Source organism: Salarias fasciatus, chromosome 14 (genome assembly GCF_902148845.1).
Source record: "Salarias fasciatus chromosome 14, fSalaFa1.1, whole genome shotgun sequence".
NCBI lineage: Eukaryota > Metazoa > Chordata > Actinopteri > Blenniiformes > Blenniidae > Salarias > Salarias fasciatus.
The window spans coordinates 29731900-29753490 of record NC_043758.1 but is presented as its reverse complement, the minus strand read 5'-3'; the positions used below and the strand labels follow the sequence as shown (position 1 = coordinate 29753490).

At 40.3% G+C, this 21591-nt stretch overlaps 1 protein-coding gene across 1 annotated transcript; it reads right to left on the bottom strand.

The window, feature by feature from the left end:
- Window positions 1–4465: 4465 nt before the first annotated feature.
- Window positions 4466–21115, bottom strand: LOC115400375 (serine/threonine-protein kinase DCLK1-like). Its single transcript, XM_030108203.1, has 15 exons — window positions 20732–21115; window positions 20267–20613; window positions 11213–11312; window positions 10134–10250; window positions 9944–10038; window positions 9164–9251; window positions 8867–9036; window positions 8422–8541; window positions 8132–8278; window positions 6989–7122; window positions 6823–6900; window positions 6646–6742; window positions 6480–6560; window positions 6281–6388; window positions 4466–4683 (listed from the first exon to the last, which is right to left on the bottom strand). Exons 1-15 carry the CDS (start codon window positions 21090–21092, stop codon window positions 4501–4503), a joined length of 2226 nt encoding a protein of 741 aa, XP_029964063.1. The 5' UTR covers window positions 21093–21115; the 3' UTR covers window positions 4466–4500.
- Between the last annotated feature and the right edge of the window lie 476 nt (window positions 21116–21591).

Below are 21591 nucleotides of genomic sequence, written 5' to 3'. Positions count from 1 at the left end.
TACACGGAGTCGTCGTCGTGTAAACGGACACCCAAAGTACAACGAAAGTTTTGCACTTTAACTTGAAATCATTGTCGTGTAAATGGGTCCTCGGTTGGTTGTTTATCATGCAACTTACATTAAAAAGTGACAAAACCTGCACTCGTCAGCGCCACCTGATGCACAACAGATGCATGACTCAAATGTTACATTGTGCTCCTTGAACTGTGTTCAAATGTATGTGAAAAGACAAAATGTTAATTTGTTGTGTTTGGATGTCTATATGGGAGAAAAATCCAGTTCTGTGTGAGTCTTCGTGGTTACAAAAAAAAGTTTTTGATCCCATCAGCAAAAACAGTAAAAAAAAGTCTAATATGTCCATATTTATTTTAAAAGGAAGATTTTATTGTTTGTGAATGACACTTAATGTAAAGATTTGAACATTTTCAGATACTTTTTGTCATTTCTTTCAAGAACTCCTCCACATGCCAGATTTATTTAACGTTATCTGATGTTAATGTGTCTGTGGTCAATGATGTTTAACATTTTGTAAGAAAACAAAGAAGTCTCGTTTTTATAGACTTAATATGTGTGCGTCCACATTTCTTTCAGTTTGACTCTTGAAATGTTTGCTTATCTGTTTTTACTGTGAAATCATGAAAACATTTAGTGTTGGTAAGCAATATTATACACTGAATAGACCTGAGGAGATTTGAAGGAAACGGGCACATCTCAAAATGTGGAGAAATGGAGAAAATCATTTGAAAAGTTATGTTAGTTGTTTTTTCTATATCCATAAAACTACAGTGTTACAAGCCTTTTTTTAAATTGTGGTGATTAATGTCTCTGGTTCAGAAAATAGGAAATAAATGAGATATTCAATTATTTTTGAGATAAAAAGTTTTGATTTTAATTATTTGGAAACTAAATGTTTGGTTGGTAGATTTCTTGGTCTAGCTTCTTGGGAATAGTTCTTATGATGCCTGAATCTTATCTTTTTTGTCTTTTGTTTTTGAAGTCGTTATTGGTAATGAGTGAGAGAGAGAGCTTGAAAATAGTTAAAACTTTATTTTTGTTGCAATGTATAAGTTCATGAGTGATGAATCCAAAACAGAAATGAATTCTTCCACTGAATTCTAGTTTTTTTGAGATGTGCCCGGCTGATTTATTTTTGGTGAAATGAAAGTCGTCATTATTTGAAGACTTTGATACGTTTGAGCTAATTCAATTCAAAATATGCAAATAAAATGAGTTAGGATTTTTTTTTTCTTTCTACAGGTGCAATAAAAAACACCATCTCACCCAAAGCTGACATTATGCATGGAAACATTTATCAAGGTGTTCATATTTTATAATTTGCTTTGGAAAAAATAAAAAATGTATGCGTGATGTGCAGAAAGGAAGATGTGCATTTGATTTGTCGTATTTACAGTGTTTTCTTTTACATGTTCCAGTTTGCATTTCTTTGAGTTGTTTTGGATGATCATGTTTGGAGCTTCTGCGATCAGCATCAAAACTGGAACCTGAATTCAGTCGCTCCTATTATTTTGTCATTTTTTAATAAATAAAAAAAACATAATTCACCAGTATCTAGTGTAACCTGTTCGATCCTCACTGACATGCAGAACAATGCAGATTGAATATGCATGAAGGCCTTTGGAGGTTTGTTTGGTTAAACTGCCACCTAGTGTTTGAAAGTGGAAACACTACAAGAAAAGGAAATGACTCACCCACAATAAGTTCCAGTTTATTCCCAGATTACATGTTTGAATGTTTCGAGACATTTTCAATGCATTTATTCCCGCTCAGATTGTTGAATAACGTTCACTGACTATGTTTGGATATAATAGAGCTTTTTTTTCCCCAGTTCTTTTCAGTAGCATTGTCCTTAAACTTGATGTATTCATAACATACTTTTCAGATTGAAACAGATACAGTCGTGACAGGAAAAAGTCAGAAGTTGAAGATTTTCTTTGTGCTTTTTTTGGTTCAAATCCTCAATAATCCTAAACATAAAAGCCCTTTAACAACAAAGTCAGAGGTGAGGAGTTACATTGCTCTTAAAATATATATATACAACTTAACTCAGCTGCAGTATGACTGTAGTCTCCTTAACCTGAAACATCACAGGAAATGAAACAAGGAATGGAGACGAGTATGAAAACCGGTTGATATCGAATAGCAAAAGACCAGAACAATCGAAAGATCGATCGATCGGGGATGCAAATCAGCACACATGCAAGTTACAGCATCAGACGGAGCGGAGAGGAGATCCTGGATGAACGAGGGTCAGAAACTGTTCAGAACAAAGATTGAATGAACAAACAAATATTACAATAAAGACTTTACTGGAAGCACTGTTGTGTTTGCTGACAGTAAAAGGTGCAGGAGGCAAATTTTAAACTACCACATTTGTGCACTCGGTGGCAGTAGTGAGCCGCTGTTTTCCAACCTTTTCTATTCACATTCTTAAGTCTAAATCTGCTGCTTCTTCTGTTCTGGGACTGAAGACTCTTCGCACCATCTGGTGGTATAATGTGGTATTACAAGGCTACAAATAGCTGGTTAGCTATGAGTTGAATTCCATAGATTTTTAATAACATTGTGTTTCTTTTTTGAAGTTATTTTTGACTGCAAATATAACATAGTGCACTTTTGATGTGTTGCTAATGTTATGAGTTTGGAAACAATCCATGTCGCACATTTTACATCAGACTGTGCTCATTGGGCAGGACACCTAATTGCACTTAAATCCATTCGTACCAAGGCAAGGCCTTGCACTGCACTCCTGAAGCATTCATGGGGACCTGGGAACAGGGAAAATTCCAGTTTCTGCATGGGGGAGACATGTCGGAACTTTCCTCTTGGGGAAGTGTGAAGTTTTAATGCAATTTAAAAAGTCAGCATTTAAACATTTATACGAGTCATTGTGTTTTTCTTTAACTGAAATACAGATTCCACTCTAGTGTTGTCCAAATTCCTAAAAATGACTGTAAAACTGTAAGAAGACAGTAATTCACTGTAAAAAGTAGTTGATTACTTTTCTATTTAAAGTGGGAAAATAGTACTAACGACAATAAGAAGTGGCAATAAAAGAGTTAGAAATACACTACGAACATGCAGAAAGATCGACCAAAAGCTAAGTGTAGTTTATTAGAGACTGTTAATGCATGACAGGTACTACTGTTACAGTGGGACATCATCTCTAACTCATTGAAAATCAATGAGCCGTTCCAGTAAGAGCGTTTAGATAAATCGTGTTCTTACAGTGTTAATGTTGACAGCTTCTCCTTCTGCTCTCCAACTGTGATAACAAAATTATGAAATAATGAGCCGTAACAGATTTAAGCATTACTTGATCGCTCTGAAAACTTTAAACAATCCTGTAAATGGAAGTTAGAGTGAAAAACTAGTTTGTAAGCCTGCAAAATAGTCAATTCAAATGTGTAAAAGTAAAGAGCAACTGTAATGAATCCATGTGTTGGCAGATTTTAGAAGCTGGGTTGATGCTTCCCGCTGTCATTTGAATGCTCCCAACTCAAAACTGGAATTTTACCCAAGTCCCATGCTCCTCGAACGCACCAGCTGCACAAAATAATGACATTCATAGAGCATAACAAGCCCACCTAATGCTAATGGTGCAATATAGCAGCATGTCTGTTTAGGTCCTCTAAAATGTTGTGTTCAAGGTTTCTGCACCTCCAATTAAAGTCAGACTGAGTCGTCCTGAAGTGATACTACAGGTGATGCACACACTGTGCATGCACATCACAAAATGCTTCAAATATGGCAATTTTACAATAAAAGGTCCACACAAGCAGGTCGTTTCCTGCAGTAGATATGAGCAGCCAGCAGAGGGCGCCATAGCACTACAATAAACCAGCGTTATAAGGCTTCGCCAGTTGGAAGAAATACGTTGGGAAGAAAAAGGAGACATATCATGCTTTCAGACTTTCCCTGCCTTATAAATAAACTGTTACAACAATGGTCCTCATAAATACGGTGAAAGATTCACAACCTTCATTTTCACATATTAGAAACAAACTGAAATCTCTCCTGCTGTCTTCGAAGTCGCTCGGCGGCCTTCAGCTCAGACTGTGGCTCAAACTTACACATTTAGTTGCAAAGAAAGAAGGAAACTGATGGAATCTGATGGCTTATGTTTGTTTTCAGAGCGTGTGCGCTGGCTGCATGTTGGAGGGTCAGACTGTGGAGAGCAGCGGATCAAACCGAGCGGGTTCATCCAGAGGAGAGCTGGGATCAGCTTTCTGACTGGAAGTTCTGCCGACACAGTGAAAAGAGAATCACCGAGGGACATCTGAACTTTAAATCATGCCAAATATAAGTGGAAATGCATGATATGTCCCTTTACACACTGGTACATGCACTAAAAAGTCTTTTCTCGGGCCACTAACTTGAATTTAACGTGACCGACGCAGTTTAGAATCAAAATCAAAGCATTACGACTGGAGAAGGTCTGGATTCGATTCTGAGAGTCCGTGTGAGCAGAGCAGTGGGCTGTTAGAACGGAGAGGTGGGCGAGCGGACGGTGTCGGCCGAGCTGGGGGAGTAGTCCTCGGACTCGGAGTTGAACTCGCCGGGGGAGACGGCCTGGTCTGCTCCGTGCGGGAAGTGCTGGGCGGGCTTCACACTCTGGTGGCGTCTTCTTCGGAAAACTTGCTTCTCTTTATCCAGTGGCGTGGTCTGAGAGAGGGCGACAGCGGCAACGGTTAGCTCCTCCGGCAGAGGCCCAGGAGACGAGGATTCATCCACACGCGGATGAACGTGGGAACGTTTCAGCCTGAGTCAGCATGCGCAGGTGAAAAGCTGCATGTTCCTTCTGAACCAGTTTAATTTCAGCTCCTAAACCAGAGGTCTGCATCCTGCAGCTCTGCAGCCACATGCGGCTCCTCAGCTGCTCTGTAGAGGCTCCATGAAGCTTTTATTACATGAACATTCTCATCTTATTCTATTTATATCCCAGACTCATTTCCATAGTATGCAATTTCTTCTTTTTCCTCTTTTTTAAAGGTAGAAAAGCAAAACTGCCAAAAAGAAGTACACTGCATGAAAAAAAATGAAATAGCTGAAATGGCAAAAAAAAAAAAAAAAAAAAAAAAAAAAAATGAAACCCATGAGGAAATGTAGGCACAAAGGAAGATCAGCTATAAAACAAAAATAAATAAATACAAACAAAAAGTAAATGAAAAACAAGCAAGAAGCTAAAATGAGTCAAAACAGTTAAGATTTGTTTTTAAAGTCGTAGTACCACAGCTAGAAAACGTGTTAAAAATCTAATCTTGCCATTCTAAAGTGTACTAATGAAACTTTAATGCAACATTAAATTGTTGTTTTTAAGATATTACAAAACCTTTTAAAGTTTTTGTGCTGCATTATCCTCATTTAACAAAACAAGTTAAACAAGTTTTGTGGCTCCAGATGAATTTTATTTGGTGGAATATTGCAAAAGAAGCATCTGTTGGCTACAAAGGCTGCAGACTTCTGTCCTGAACACGAGCGAAGCATCTGTGAGCACCCAAAAAGCGAAGTCATGTTCGCGTCTGGCTGAAGAGAAACAGCCACAGCTTCGGTGAGATGAAGAAGAAGTAATGATGGCGTGAGGAATGAGAGCGGTCCGTCCATGGCCAAATGGAGGCTGCCAGCGTTCTGCCATGTGGAAGCACTCTCTGCGTTTTACCACTATGCTGCGCCGTACCTGATCCAGAACATTCCTGGATGCTGGCTGTGGTCCAAAGACCCTGACTTCTGCAGAGTAAACTCCTGGTCCAGCTGAGCAGAGAGAGACAACTCAGAGGAGCACTTTGGATTCAGAGCATGGGTTAGCCCGTTAGATTTAAGCTACAAGCGGCTGATTTTAGAACTTCTGATACCAGAAGGAGGAAGAAAAAAAGAATATCATGGGCTCAGCTTTGATGGTAGATAAACAAATCTCTGGTAAACAGTTGACATACTGAAAATGTATCTTATAAGAATCTAACTTAACTAAATCCAAACTAAACCTGTTGAGTTTACTGAAAAGCCGTGCTGTTTGCTGGATTAACAGTCAAGGCTGACGGGATGAGGAGCTGCTGCGGGATGCAGAAACACAGAAGAGTGCAAGGAGGCTGGGAAATTATATATATATTACAAAAAAAGTGAATTCATTTCCACTTTAAGTAAAGAATGAAATGCAAGCAGCAACTTAAAAACAACATGAAGCATGAAGACGAAAAAAGGAAAAAAAATGATGAAAACTAAAGCTGTCTTCTGTTTCCATGCACAGTGGAGGTTCGGTACTTACCGTAATGACCGACACTCCCGCCGTGTTGATGCTGAGTTTGGGTCCAGTGTTGAAGTGCTTCTTGATTTTTCCAGCCACGGAGAGCTGGTGCTTATTCTCCGACACATCCTGAAAACCCAAAGTCAGGCGCTTCTGTCACACTGATGGTGCTTGTTCATGATTATCGTAAAATGAAGGAACCTTGAAGAGCGGAACTTACGTTGACCCAGGGGTGTTCGAGCACCTGTAGAGCTGAGTATCTTTCATCCACGTCTACCTGGAGCATCCCGCCGATCAGAGCCTGGACAGAGAGGACGCTTAAACACTGCGCCTTTGTATCTTTTTATCAACTCCAACCAAGACAAAACTTTCACACACTCACACACCTTGGCCGAATCGGACACATTCTCCCAATACGATGTAGGAAAGTCAAGCTGACCCTTCAGAATCTGTTCAAAGAGAGCCTCCTGGTCCTCTCCGCTGCTGCATGAATTGAAGAATGGATGTTCAAAAATACGCACAATGACGTGATTAAAACTAGATTCACCCTGAGGATCACTCACCCACGGAAAGGAGGAAATCCACACAGCAGAATGTAAGTAATGACACCGGCTGCCCAGATGTCGACCTTGAGGCCGTACCTGTAATCCAACAGCAACATGAGGGAGACTGAAAGGTCAAATAAAATCTCCCCCTGATAGTTTACACAATGCAGACACTCCGACTCACCCTGTTTCTGCAACAATTTCTGGAGCCACGTAGGTGGGTGTGCCACACACGGTGTAGAGTGGCCCGTTGACGACGGTGGCCAAGCCGAAGTCCCCCAGCTTCAGAGATTTACTGCCATCCTGGTGCTCGTACACCTGGGGAGCACAAATGGAGCCAGAAAATAAACCAGAGAGAGTCGGTGAGAAGGTATCTCGATGAATGAGAAAAAAAAAACATAAATGCACTTTATTGCAGAGATATTTCTTCAAACTAGAAAAGGCAAAATGTGTCTGTTTTCGATTAGTTTTAGTCCAAAATATGAAAATAATTTCCACTGCAAGCCTGGCTGAGGGCTCAAAACCACTCAAAGCCCACAAACTGTCTGACACCATGACCCTTAAAAACCTTAATTCTTCCCTGAAAGTCTTTAGTTCTAGGCAGATTATTTGAACAGAGATAGTCTGATCCTTAAAAAAAAACCATAATAAATAAGCAATTAATATAACAATCAATAACATGATAATTTTGTCATTTTTGAACATAAATAAGCCAATAATGTCATAACTTGCCAGGAGTGTAATATTGTCTTTTAGCCACTGTCATGTAACAACTGCAAACCATAATTTAATAATGCATAAATAAGAATTAATTTCTTCGAAATTAACAGTTTGTTTGCAAACTTTGTGCAGTTTTCTTCTCAAAAAACAGGTATAGTGGATGTCTGGGCTCATATTTTTTCACTGAGAACAAACACTGCAACACATGCTCCATTATGGTTTTGTAAAAAAAAAAATTGTAAAATTTTATGGACAAGGTATTACAGTATTGGTTTTTTTAAATTAAAAAAGTCCAGAATCACTATATTCCCGGCAGTAATGGTCGCTACAAGATTGTATGTGTTACTGAAAAGATATAAGCACCATTATATGATATCAAAATACAAATTTGTTGAATATGAATTCTCAAGTGAAGCACTCTGAATTCTATCAGCCTGCATAAAATTAAAAAGTGATGAATACATTACATTTGATTGATTTATGTATGAAGTTTAACATTTTTCATTAACATTAATGAAGATACTGATATGTTTATTATACACCAGGAGACATCACTTTGTGAACTTCACTCCCTGCAGGAGCAGAAGCTTTATGGAGACAAACTTACCAGCAGATTCTCCGGTTTTATATCTCTGTGAACAATGTTGAGACCGTGCAGATACTTGATGGCGCTCGCCAAATTGAACAGCATACAGCTGGCATCGGCCTCGGTGTATTTGTTGGACGAGGTGATGGCATCAAAGAGATCGCCGCCCTGGGAAAAGAGCATCCGGGACAGTAATGACTAAACCTGGCACTCATGAGCAGGTTTGGAGATTTCATATAACCACTTTATCTTCCGACAGGAAATCCATAATAGATCAATCTAATTCAGTCTGACAGCATAAAGTAGAATACCTTGACTAACTCCATGACGAGATAGAGTTCATTGGAAGTGTCCATTTCCTCGATCAACAGTACAATGTTGGGATGTTTCACACGGCGGAGGATTGATACTTCACTCTGTATCATGTGCTCCTGGGAGATAAAGAAACATAAAGACAGTACAGCATGAATATTTAACATAAATCAGTGATGTGTGGGACTGAGAAGTCCTGCTAAGCAACATTTTACAATATATATACACAACGCACATTAGGCAAAGATATTTGTGTTTGGTAGAACAACTCTTCACAGTAGCAAATAGACCTTAAATCAGTGGAAAGAGAATGTCAGTTGGTTTGAACCTCTCAACCAGGAGCTGACGATGCTGTACACTTAGCCCCACAGCGCCATCTGCTGATCAGTGAGAAAAATAACAGCTATATTAAATGAACCCACATTTTTGTGTGACCGGACTCACCTTTCCCCTGCATTTATGTTTGCTGATGATCTTGAGAGCGTACTCCCTCCCGGTGGATCTCTCCACACACTCGCGCACCACTGCAAAGTTTCCGTCCCCTAAAGTCCTCCCAACTTTGTATCTCTCTGCTATGGAGGCAGGAACTGAGGAGTTCTCATCCATTGGCTCAGCTGTCCAGAAATATTTAATAATATATATATTGTCGTCAATATAGGTGATGATGATAAAAATATGTGCAACGATGATATCTTATATTTTGAAAATACAGGAAAGTAGAATTTAACCAAACTGGCTCACCTTCACTGCTCGGCCCATCTCCTTCGTCCATGGAGCTGCACACCTTGGTGGAGGCGAGCGAGAGCGAGGAGCCGCTGTGCAGAGATCCCTGGAAAGTAGAGTGGGGATTAACACACACGGTGATGCACTTTGTCTTGCAACAACTTCAAAGAAGGAGAAGCCTGAACAAATGTGATTACAGCCTGCTTTACACAAAGCCTGTTTGTTCCACACTGCTGGCCCCGAGCACAATACATGAGATTAGATAGAAATGAATCAAGCATGGCGAAGCAACATCAGGAAAATAATAAATACATCCTCCAACATGTTGATATCGACCCAGCCTGCCGTATGATCACCGCGCCGATAATGAAATTTAATATCAGAGTCAAACATATGAGGGGCTTTCTGTTCTGTCTCTTTGTGTCTGTTGGATGAGACGATAAACAAAGTTAATTATGTATATACGCATAACACAAAATACAAACTTATTAAAGGTGACAGACCGAATACAAAAAGCACAAGGGTATGTATCAAAAGCAGCAGTGGTAGGATGATGGCAATGTTTTTTTTAGACGTTATTGGTTTAGATCAGACACTATAAACAACACTGAAAGGGTGTAAGACAAGTGCTTTTCAGTTTGATCAATCCAGAGCATGGTCAGACAGGCCAATAGATTAATATTCTAATGTTTGTTTGGATTCAGAATTGTTGGCTTATTAACCCATTCAGTGTCACTTTTTGCACTGATCATTGAGCAGAATGCTGTTAAAGCTCCTCCTGAAGCCTCATGAGTTCACCTGTCGTCTTCGGAGGCTGGCCGGACTGGTTGGAGAGGGGCTGGGAGACTTTCCAGAGCGAGGAGTGGAGAGCTGACTGCCTGCAGTGCCGTTCGCTGCACAACCAAAGGTAGGCAGTGTGATTAAATACAGCAGAATGAAACTAATGAATCCTGAGAGCACACACACACACACATACACACACACAGACCTGAACCTGTCGAAGAAGGAGACTTGCTCCTGCGAGACATCCCACCGCTTCTTGGTGAGGAGCGACCGTGCACTGAGGGGAGTCGACCGTACGATGCAGATTTTGCCACCCGGCATTCTGCAAACACAGTCGGAAAACTTCAACATGTAGTTTTACAAACAGTCGGTAACACCAAGCGAATCTGCTATCATTCATGTTAATGCAGCTTCGCCAAGAAGGAATATTTTAATTCTGAAACATCGGTATGAAACCAAAGCCACAAACTCCATTTTTTTTCCCCAATATTTCACTGTATTTTGCACCAGAAAGTTTCCTGAACATTAAGAGGTTGTAGGTATTTTCCACTGTAATTGTTTAAAGGTTATTATGGCACTATACGAGTCTGTTCCTCTCAAGTCTTGCAATAAACCAACAGACTTTCAAACTCCTCCTTTCTATTTGTTTGCCCATAAATCCTAACACGTAGTTTTTGTCATTTTTGTCACCTAAATTGACACGTGTGAGTCTCCATGAGTCAGTGCGCAATCATGTTGATGAGTAACAAGAAATAAATGATTACATAATAAAAATCAAAGGACAAAAACTGAGTCAGTCAGCTGTAAACGGTTTTCATCCATTCCTCTTCTATGATGCTTTCTCCAACTTCAGGGTTTTGAGACACCAGAACTGACCCTAAATAACTATGAGCGAAAGCAAGACACTGATACATTTACTCCTACAGGCAATACAGTGTCACTAGCGATCCTGAAACGTTTGATTTTGGACTGCGGGAGGAAGCCTACACACACACGATACAGCAGTAAAGAAGATGCAGGTTGACAAATATAATCCACGATTTATAACATATTGCAACTGATAATATCTGACCTGTTCTTCTCAAACAAACATCTGACCTGAGAGGAGGTGGGAGTGAGAAAACAAAGTTTTCTATACATTAGACACATTCACCATCTCCCTGAGTCACATAAGAAGAAGATAAATAAAGAAGTAATATATAGCGCTGCGCACGGCAAGCGAAGGCAAACAAAACAAAGCCTGGAGGGCGAGCACTGCGTACAAAACCTCTCCAGCACACCTACCGCTTTCATCCAGGTTGAAGTCGTCCTGGTAGCGGAACTTTTCAGGCCCACAAGCGAAGAATATATCGTCTTCCCCAAAAAAGTCCTGGAGGCAGGTGACCTGGTGGAGGAAGGGAGTTTAAAACAATGGTTCCGAAGGAGAGCAGCATTGTTACGTAATAACTGACATTAGAGAGATACTGAAAATTAATCCACAAAACAGGAAAAAAAAAAACACATAAAGCACAAGTCTGATGGTGTCTGTTGTGCATCCAAAAGTATGATTTATACTATTATGACATGAAATTGGCAAAATTGCATTCAACTTTAAGATGTTGTATTTTCCTACAGGCTGAACTTTGTGACCTCTGCCCTCTATAACCAGTGTCCAACTCCTGCACCCATGTGTCAAAATAATGCAATAATAAATATTAAAACAAACTAAATAACCTGTCAACATGAAGGATAAATGGCTCCAGGATGTAAAAGTGAATGTGGATTCCTGTCTTCCCTCGCAGTCTGCTGGATTCCACCCTCAGCGCTAAGACCAAACCAGATGTGAAGAATGATTTGTAACAAACTGAAATCAGTCTCTTATATGAAAGTAAAATAACCAAAATCGAACAATCTATGCAACTACAACACTTTTAAGTCCTCTATTATAATATTTCATAAAGAAATCTACAGTATTGATTAACATCAGCTCATTTTACAATGCTTACGTTTAAAAAAAAACACTGCATGTTATTGGATTCCAGTTGAACACAGACACACTGATCACATATTCAAACTGGGTAAAGTATAAAAGAACAAACCAATGCGACCATGTTTCTAGCACACAGATGATGGAACTGACCTCATTTTATTTTGGAACAGCTCAATGAAAGTATCTTTAGGGTAACTACTATGTGAGAGAGAGAGAAAAAAACAAAACACCCATTTTAAACCTGCTGGAAAGAATTCAGTCCAGTCAGTGGCAATGTCATCTGCCATTCATTAAATAGTTTCCATCCCCAGTGAGAGATTAAGTTAATTGCCTTCCATTGTGTGTGGATTAGTCAATATAAAGTCATGTCACACAGGATGTAATACTAGTCGCTCATCACATCAACACAGAGCTCATGGAGTCCCTCCAATGAAAACACTCACATTGTTTCCAGGCTAAGAAGATGCTGTTTTAATCAGCGCAGTCGCCACATATGCATTATTCTCAAAAACAGAGCAAATGATTGTTTTTCTAAGGAGCAGAGGCAACTTTTGCTTTCATTAACTCAGATTCACAGCTACAAATAAACGCAGAATTTGCTGACCCTTCATTCTAAAAATGTTTCTGTCTTTTGTGCTAGAGTATGTAGATCCCTAAAAACAAAAGAACTGCTTTGCAACGTGTCACATGCACTGTTTTGTGAGTCAAGGCTGCTTATTTATTCAATGCTTGCTCAGCCTGTGCACGCTGACACCCCCACACCAATGAGTGTGACTGTGTGCGATTTGCTTGCTTTAAGTGGATTTTTTTCCCCCAACAGGCTGGTGAGTAAGAAAGTTGATCTGCATGCCAAAAGCTACTCACAGATACAGGAAAAAAAAAAAATAAATAAAACAAAACAAGAGTCCTGCGAAGTCTCACAGAAAAGTGTAAGAATGAGTCATTATGTGTTCGTGATGCTCAGAGAGAAGAAGGCGGTGCTGGCAGTGTTCAGTCAGAATTATTAGATAATAGAGATTCCTTTTAAATGATAAATAATTCAAAGTGCTAAATGTTGGTATTTATTCATTATTAATTGTTTCATCATTAGAAACCATGCTGAGTTCAGCAGGCGTCTAAAACAGCGACTTAAGTCCTGAGACAGAGCAAAGAAAGGAGGGATGAAGACGATGAAGCCAGAAGACGAGGTCCCTGCCGCTGCCCTTTAACCCTTTTAAAGGTCATGTTTTCTCCTGCCTTTGTTCTGATGTACCAACACTTCGACTTTCACACAAACAGTAATATTAAGGATCTGCCAGGTATTGAAAATAGAGGTTATGCTGGAAGAAAAGCTGAAGCAATCAGTGATTGCGCATTTATTGACAGTTTTACAGCCATGACATTAAAATAATGTTCAGCCACTTTGGTAATGAGAGGGTTAAAAAACAACGAGCAGCTAAAGCACCTCCAAACAGCGAAAGGCCATTTGGCTCCCATCCATTATGATGGCCTCTGTCCTTCCCACTCCTTCTGCTCCACAAAGGAAAAAAAAGACACTGTGTGAGATCCTGAAGAGAGGAGCTTTGAAGGCAGCGATATGGAAGTCTCAGAAAATCACAGCTTGTCTGTTAATCTGGGATCAATCCAGGCAGCGTGCACTGTGCACGTGCATCAGCGAGACTCGTTACCACTTCATCATTCGAAAGAAACTGACCACTTGCAGACTGAAAACATCGTACTGGAGCTGCTGATATGGAGATGAAGTGGAACAGTTGTAAAATAACCATCACAATTTTCTGTTAAAAAAAAGCACTTAAATTCTGAAACAAAATATTATGACTGTTATACTGATACTCATACATTTTTAATTGAACTGCACTTCAATCTGAAGCAAATCTCAAAGTACTACAACTAAAATATGTAATATTAAAGTAGGAAGAATATTAAAATACATACAGTAAGCGCAACCAGAGGCATTTCATCATCATGTTTTTAGTTCACCTTCACATTGAATTAAGCTCCGTATTAACTGGATTTCTCTGCGTTATCTCATTGAAAGCTGGAGTCGGAAATGCAACTTTACAATCAGAGCAGCATTTAATGTTGGATTGGAGATTTCTGTGGGCCAGTTTTGGTCTACGTGCCTTATGTTTAACAGCGCTGAGTTGGAGCATGCAGGTTGCTGTATTTTAGGTTCAATTATCTTTGACATCAATATCTTCAAACTGTAATCTTTAAAACCAATCCCCAAAAAAAAAAAAAAAAAAAAAAAAAATAGACATGATAAATATGCACAGGTACAGGTAGTGACTTGTAATAAGGAGCAGAGTATCCCTAATAGAAGTTTAAACAGCAAGCATTGAAACACTAAATAAGGATCATTTATTGAAAACACCTCAGCCTGAACAGGAGGTTGGTTCACCTGAAAACACAGTCAGAGGAAGACCTGCTGCAGCTGAACTGGGCCAGCAGTGAATGTGATGCCTCGCATTGATTACTTCTGCCTTCGGGCTCAATGACACTGCAGCTCCATTATGGTTCTCATCCGCCTAATACACACACACACACACACACACACACACACACACACACACACACACACACACACACACACACACACACACACACACACACACACACACACACATTTCCAGTGGTCCTGGCGGATCCCATGCGGATATTGATCGCCAGGGTTTTATCTATGATTTCCACAAGTAAAAGTGCTGCTCAGAAAAATCACAGTGGAAGCTTTGCACACTACGAAAGCTGACCGATTAAAGCAGCCCATACTGCACGCAAAGAGGACACAGAGAAATGCAGTGGAATAATTAATCCTGTGGACAGATGGCGCTCACCAGGTTTCTAAATCTATCTGAGAAGTGAGAGACAAAACACAGCAGTTAGCACACAGCAGTGCCAGAAAACTAGTCCTCCTCCTATTATTTTCAAATACGTAGTTTGTTTTACTGAAGTATTTGAATTTAATTATTTTTTTGCAATAACATAAAGTAGGCATTAAGCATGATGAGTAAAATCACAGCTGATGCAGCTCGCATGCCTCATTTCCCATGCTGTAAACTTGGTGCAGTTTTCTATTTTAAGTACAGCAGCAACTTCCACTGATGCTCGGGAATAATTGGTATCCGGTCAGACAAAAAAAGATGAGAGGCAGGAAATGTTTTCAGTCCCAAAATGTGTGGCTGCTCTGTGTTTTCCAGCCAGCTCACAGCAGTAGGTGAGAGGAAAGCCAGACATTTCCCCCAATTCTCCCATCCTCACTTACTCCCTTTAGTTACAGAGAGGAAAGCAAAAATAATTATCCTTTAACATGGAAAAGCAGCTGAAAGGTTGAAGTCACAGTGAAGTAGTGAGCGATTATTTCCGATCACTTCATTCCCCGCAGCTGATCCCTCTATGAATTGTGCAGTTGTGGTATTTACCAGAGGAGATCACTTGTGGCCAAAGCAGGAAGCAGCAGGGAGAAAGGTCAACGAGAAGAAATGAATTGGAAAGCATCAGTTAGGTTTGCTTGCAGGCACAAAGACCACCTCAGATCTCAGAGCCACTTCCAGACAGGAACTCATTTCTGATGCATGAATTAGCATGTTTCATACAGAACTGATGCAACATTTCACCACAGAGGATTACCCCTCTGCTTCGTATAACCATGATCACTTTGCCTGTTTGCTGTTCATTAACAGGAAATCTTTTAGAGTTCTTTTGATCTACAGGTTATCCTGCTCTCATTTCACTTCTGAAACTTAACTGAACCCTGAATTCAAATGAGTCTGACTCACTACGGTAGTGGTGTGTATAATGGCATTACAGCACAGAGCCCAGTCATTCATAGTCAGGATGGAATAGTTAGAACCGCTGTTCTCTTGCATGATATCCGGGTTACATCCCACAGTGGCGTGTTTCTCTGCTTAGAGCCAAGCTGATGATGCGGTAATTCCATTACGGTCTGGGTTGCAATAAATTCACTCTGCGACTGCCTTTAATCATTTCAAGGAGTCATCACGGTTTACAAGGTGCATCCAAAGAACATTAACACGGTGGGCGTTAACCTTGTAAACTTGTAAATTCAAATGGCAGGGGAGCTTCAGGGTGACTCAGCAGCATTAAGGCATCAAGCAGAGTCAGATCAGCTGATAAAGTCATGACTCATGACGCCAAAACGAATAACACAGAAATCCACTAGCAGAAAGAAGCATAAGAGAGATGATGGAAAACATGAACAATTTGTCCCACTATATTTCAGTAGCAGATTGAATTGAACAAAATATATTGATAAAGAAAATGAGTCACTTTTTGATACACCTTCTTTATATTGCCATAATGAATTTCCTATCTCCTTTAGCCTCACATCAACTCTACCAAGGATGTCAATTGGCCAGATAGAGTCTAATTTCATCTTAGGTGGGTCAAATAACATTTGATTCTAACTTTAAAGTTTTTCTTTGTTGTATCGCACAGTCTATGTGATGAAAATGTTGATATTTCAACCAAACAGTTACTACCAAAAGTGACTACCATCTCAACACAAAGACAATTTTCATCAAACAGTCTGGTGCAAAATACTTTGAAATGTCTGTCAAACTTCTACAGCTGGTGTAAAACACACACACACACACACACACACACACACACACACACACACACACACACACACACACACACACACACACAGTCTTATGTTTGAATTTTTTACCTTTTGCTTTGTGGTTTGATGGGCTGGATTGGACCCTTTGGGGGCCAGGTTTGGCCCACAGGCCTTATGTTTGACACCTTTCAACAATCCCATCAGAGCTATGGGTGTATTCATTTATAAAGTGAAACACATCGAAACCTTTTTGTTTTATTATTTATTTTAGGATATAAGCTACTAATATCATAATCAAAGTATCTCAGAATAAGAAAATAACAAGGCATAATTTTTGAACCAGTGGCCCTTATCACAATAAAAACGCAAAAATAATATTAATTGAAATGCTTGAAATGATACGTTATGAGTGGAGAAATAACAAATGAACAAATGTACTTTTCACTTATGTTTTTTTGGTTTATATATGCCAAACCCTAAGCTAATTCCACAAATAACCGAAAAGGACTCATATAAAAAACAATATCTAAATCATTACAAATTGGTCACAAAAGAACAAACGGATAATTTACCAAAGGTTAAACACCCATGAAAATAGGTCCTCTAATGCCAGTGAGTGCTTATGTGACCATCTGGAGACACAACCTGAGACAGAAACAGAAGAGAAACCTGGCAAGGCGCTGCAGTGCCACGCAATACCGGCAGTTAATCAAATGAAAAGAAATGACACAAACGTCAGGTACTGTGTAAAAAAAATAGGAAAACCACAAAAATAAATCACAGAAATCTCTCAATCATAGACCTACTGTCATTTCAACAATAATTCAGAGGATCTGTGAAGGCAGATTTGTTTGCTGGTGTTAAAATAAAATCCCCAACTGTTCCCTCAACACACAATGAGGCCTATTCTCGGATTAAGCCTCAGCCATGTGCTCCATCCTGCCGCCATGTGTATAATAAGGCTGACAGAGCGAGCGCTCTCACAGTACACCTCCAGTCCTGACATCACTGCTGCACCGCTCTGCCGCAGAGGCTGTTACCTAGCAACCGGCGCAGGAAACCATTTTACCATCGGACCCGGCACAGCCAGAGAACCTGGGCTTTAAAGAGAAACATACTTTCGCCAAAGAACAGTCACAAGAATGCCAGCATAATGTGATCCAAGCTTAGAATAGCTGCCAGATTTAAAGGAGCATTCTGTCAATTGTTTGTGCAGCAGCCAGTAAACTAGCCAATAATATGAGGCCGTAAAGCAGGACTGCTTTAACCTGTGATTTGATGCAAACATCTTTTACGAGGAAAATGAAACAGAGTTGCCTGACTAGATATCTGATAAAAATTTCACATTAAAAATTGAAAATACCACTCATAACTGTTAATGATTTGAAACGTAGCAAATTGTGAGTTGAACCTCTGATTGGTGACTTTATTTTAGTTTTATGGCAATGATGGAATGTGTGAGTGATTCTGTGTTGCGCCATGACAAAAAATAAAACCTTTCAACATTAAACTTAAGGTCATTGTGGGGTTATTTTACTGGTCTGGCCCACTCTTGATGAAATTTGGCTGTATGTGTATATAGCCCCTGAGTGTCTGACCCTCCTGGCCAAGAGGTTAGAGCAGCAAGCTTGTGAGGTCAAGGTTCAAATCCCACTGAGAGCTATATTAGAAAGGACATCTTGTTTGGAATTTGTACCGAGTCAAGACATGTGGACCACAGAGCGAAGCAGGCAAGTGATGATCGTCCTGGAAAGCTCCAGTTACAACTGTGTGTCCGTCCCACATCTTGTCTGTGACTGGATGGTTGTACTGCAAAAGGACCACTGTAATGACTAGTACAGTGGAAAGCTTCACTTCTGTGCAATCTAGTCGTTTGGGAATTGAAGATGTGAGAAATGTTCTGGGAAAATCATCTGTATGAAAAGCTGGCTTAAGAATCCAGGCTGTCAGTGATGTCAGGACAGGAGGAAAGGGTTAAGCTGTACAAGATAATTACTTGATGTGTGGCTATGGATGCTGATGGGCTGATTTCCATATACATCAATTGTAGTATGTGATATAAATTCTATAAACTTACACCAGGAATAAAAGAGTACAACAATGGAAATACTGAATGATTATATTCAAACACAAAAGCACGGGGCTTGTTCTTTCGATCAGTTGGCCCGCCTTATACAATGCCCTAAGTGAATGTCATCTTAATAGTGTGCTACTGTTGGTAGGAATATGAGATGGAGCCCTAGAAACCCATTTCATGTAATACATTTAGCAGTTTTTCCCAGGTGACTTTGAACCTACGGGGCTGTCTCCCTGTTCGGATCAGGAAGCCATTCTGACAGAGATGAATGAAGCACAGACCAGCTCAACTGTCAGAGGCCAAGGTCCATTTCATTAACAGACTGAAATTACCTTCTGTTAGAGACAGAGCCACAAAAACAAAGCCAGAACTCAGAATGGCAATTTATCACAACATTTCAATCAAAATAGCAGAATATCTGTATTCTAGGTGCTGTACACTAATTGATGCACAAGAGCCAAGCCTCTCTTGACTTTCTCTTCAACAAAGCTTACTTCCGTCTTTTCCCAGTGGCGAGCAATTAATGCTAAAGTGGCAGAGAAAAAAAAAAAGCCATAAGAGTACCATGTTCCCTCAGGTACGGAGCACTTAACATCGTTCAGGCTGCTTTGCTTCCACCTACGATTTTTATAAGATAAACATTCAGTCTCAATGCTTCAAAAACAAATTAAATCAGAGAAGCAACTGAAGTCAGGATACATGCCGGACAAGCTGCCTGCTCAGAGTAAACAGAGAGCAACAGAAGCACACTCACATTTATATTGATGGACAAATTACAATTTCAAATTAGCCTCTGTGTTTAGAGTGTGGGAGACATCCGGAGTAACCAGAACAATCCTGCACATAAAGAACATAAAGAAGCCCACACAGAACACCGAGACCGAGCGACTTCTGCAGCGTTAGCTTCACACGTCTATCCTGAGTGACACGGCTGTATGCTGTATCTGGTCAGCTGCAGGTTTTATTCCAAACACCATGAGAAAGAAGCTTTACAAACACAACCAGACGGACATTTAAGTCACTGAAAAGTTATTGCATTGTAATTTCATGTTTGAAAATTTGTATTTTTTTTTTCAGAAAGGCACTGTGGTTAAGTGGATAACACTGACCTTTCACAGCAAGAAGATCTGTGTTTGCATCTGAGTTTGGGCCCTTTTATGGGGAAATTGCATGATATTTTTGTGCTTTCAAGGGTTTTCACTTGTTCACTCACATCCTGATCCTCACACAATCCAAAGACATGCTTGTTAGGTTAACTGGTGACAAGATACACTGTAAGTGAAGATGTCTCTCCAAACTACGACATTATAGTCAGTTATACTCAGTCTGCATGAATTACAGTTTGGATAAAACATAAAAAATGGATTAACTTACTCTCCTTTGGGAATAGTTAATTGCTGTTCTTTTTACAGTACAATTAAAATATATTTGGAAACGTTTTCCCTCTCATGGGAGGAAAGGGTTTGTTTTGTGGATTTAATCAACCAACTTCAGTTTCTCCATGTGTCAAAGTGTTCTTGGTCAAGACCCTGAACCCCAAATTGCCCACAATGATGTGCACGCAGCCTGAAACTCAGCTGTGGTTATTGATGTGTGTGTGTGTGTGTGTGTGTGAGAGAGAATTATGCAAAAAGCATCAAGAGTGCTTGCATGACAGAAAGTAAAGTCGACTCACCTTTCAAAACAAACAGGGGATCACTGAACACTTACCATCTTGCCGTCGACTGTATAAAGCCTCTTCACGACTCCAGAATCCAGCTTGATGGCGTCTGTGATGTCGGTCATGACTTGCTCAAAGGAGTGTGCCGTCTTCTTGTTGAGCAGGACTCGTATGGCCTTCCGGGGCTTTACTCCGCTGCGAACTATTGTCACCAGCTTGGGCTTGATGAAGTCCTTGCTCTCCCTGGTTTCTGGGGATACGGCCTTGGCACTACCTAGGGAGGAGAAATCTCGAACTGCTGCAGCAGTCTTAGCACCGACCGACCAGTTGGGGTTTACATTCTTTATGTAGTCCACCTTCTTGTAGGGCTCTATGGAGGCACAGACATAATTCTCTCCTGCAGAATTAAAGACACATCATTAGAAACTTTATCATCTCATGAACAAAAGCTAAGTGCAGCTCTGGCAATCTTCAAGACTGAATCATCCCATCGATCTTACAACCACTCTGCTCACCTTCCACCAGCTGATCCATACTGGTGATCCTTGTAGACCCATCAATGGTATATATGGTCCGCACCCCTTGAGGCAAGTTGACATTGTCTGACAGGGACCTTGTAAGGTCAGCAAGCAGCGACTCCAGAGACCTGAATCTCTCCGGAGAAATTGCATACACAATCCCCTTGAAGTAGCGGTCCCCGTTGCGGTAGAAGCGGATCTTCTTGGCTTTCTTTTCTGAGCTCAGAGCTTGCAGTGTCCTGGTTCTGTACAGGCTGCAGTGAGCGCTGTGAGTGGGACTGGGGAGCCCGTTCCCCCTCGAGCCTCTTCGGGTGTACCTCAGAGCCTTGTCCCGCTCATCAAAGTGCTCCAGCTCCATGATGGTGCAGTGCTAACAGGCTGTGAAACAAAATTAGAAGAAAAAAAAAAAAGAAAGAAAGAAAAAAGAAACCTCAATGCGCAGGAATTAACTTGAAAAAGAGAAATTCAGTTCCATGTGAGTGCAGTTGCTTATACACCTGGTGCAGCCCTTACACAAGCCTTCATGCTGCAACTGCTGCCCATGAACACATTTTGAAGTGTCACACCCATTTCATGCTCCCTGGTGTGTCTCAGTACATTCTCACAAAATCCACATGCATGAACACGTTAACAAAGGTCACGCAGTATTATCAGAATGAGCATCCTTATAGAGCCAAACTGAATGCATGTTGAGAGGTGAGCATTAAAACAAGCATTGGGGAAAAAAAAACGAGAAGTGGGTTTTCTTTTTTTCGGTGCAATTACATACCTTTCTTTTTTTTTGCAGAGAAGAGATGCAATCAAAGGTGATTTATAAGCAGCGATCTTTAGTCGATTTGGCGCCCTGGATGAAGCAT

Excerpts from the sequence above, each read along its gene's own strand:
- LOC115400375 (XM_030108203.1), bottom strand. The coding sequence starts at position 21,092 with ATGGAGCTGGAGCACTTTGATGAGCGGGACAAGGCTCTGAGGTACACC. Across the intron at positions 8,279-8,421 it reads TCGTCATGGAGTTAGTCAAG|GGCGGCGATCTCTTTGATGC; the intron begins GTATTCTACTTT and ends CTCTTTTCCCAG. Across the intron at positions 6,901-6,988 it reads GAAATTGTTGCAGAAACAGG|GTACGGCCTCAAGGTCGACA; the intron begins GTGAGTCGGAGT and ends GTTGGATTACAG.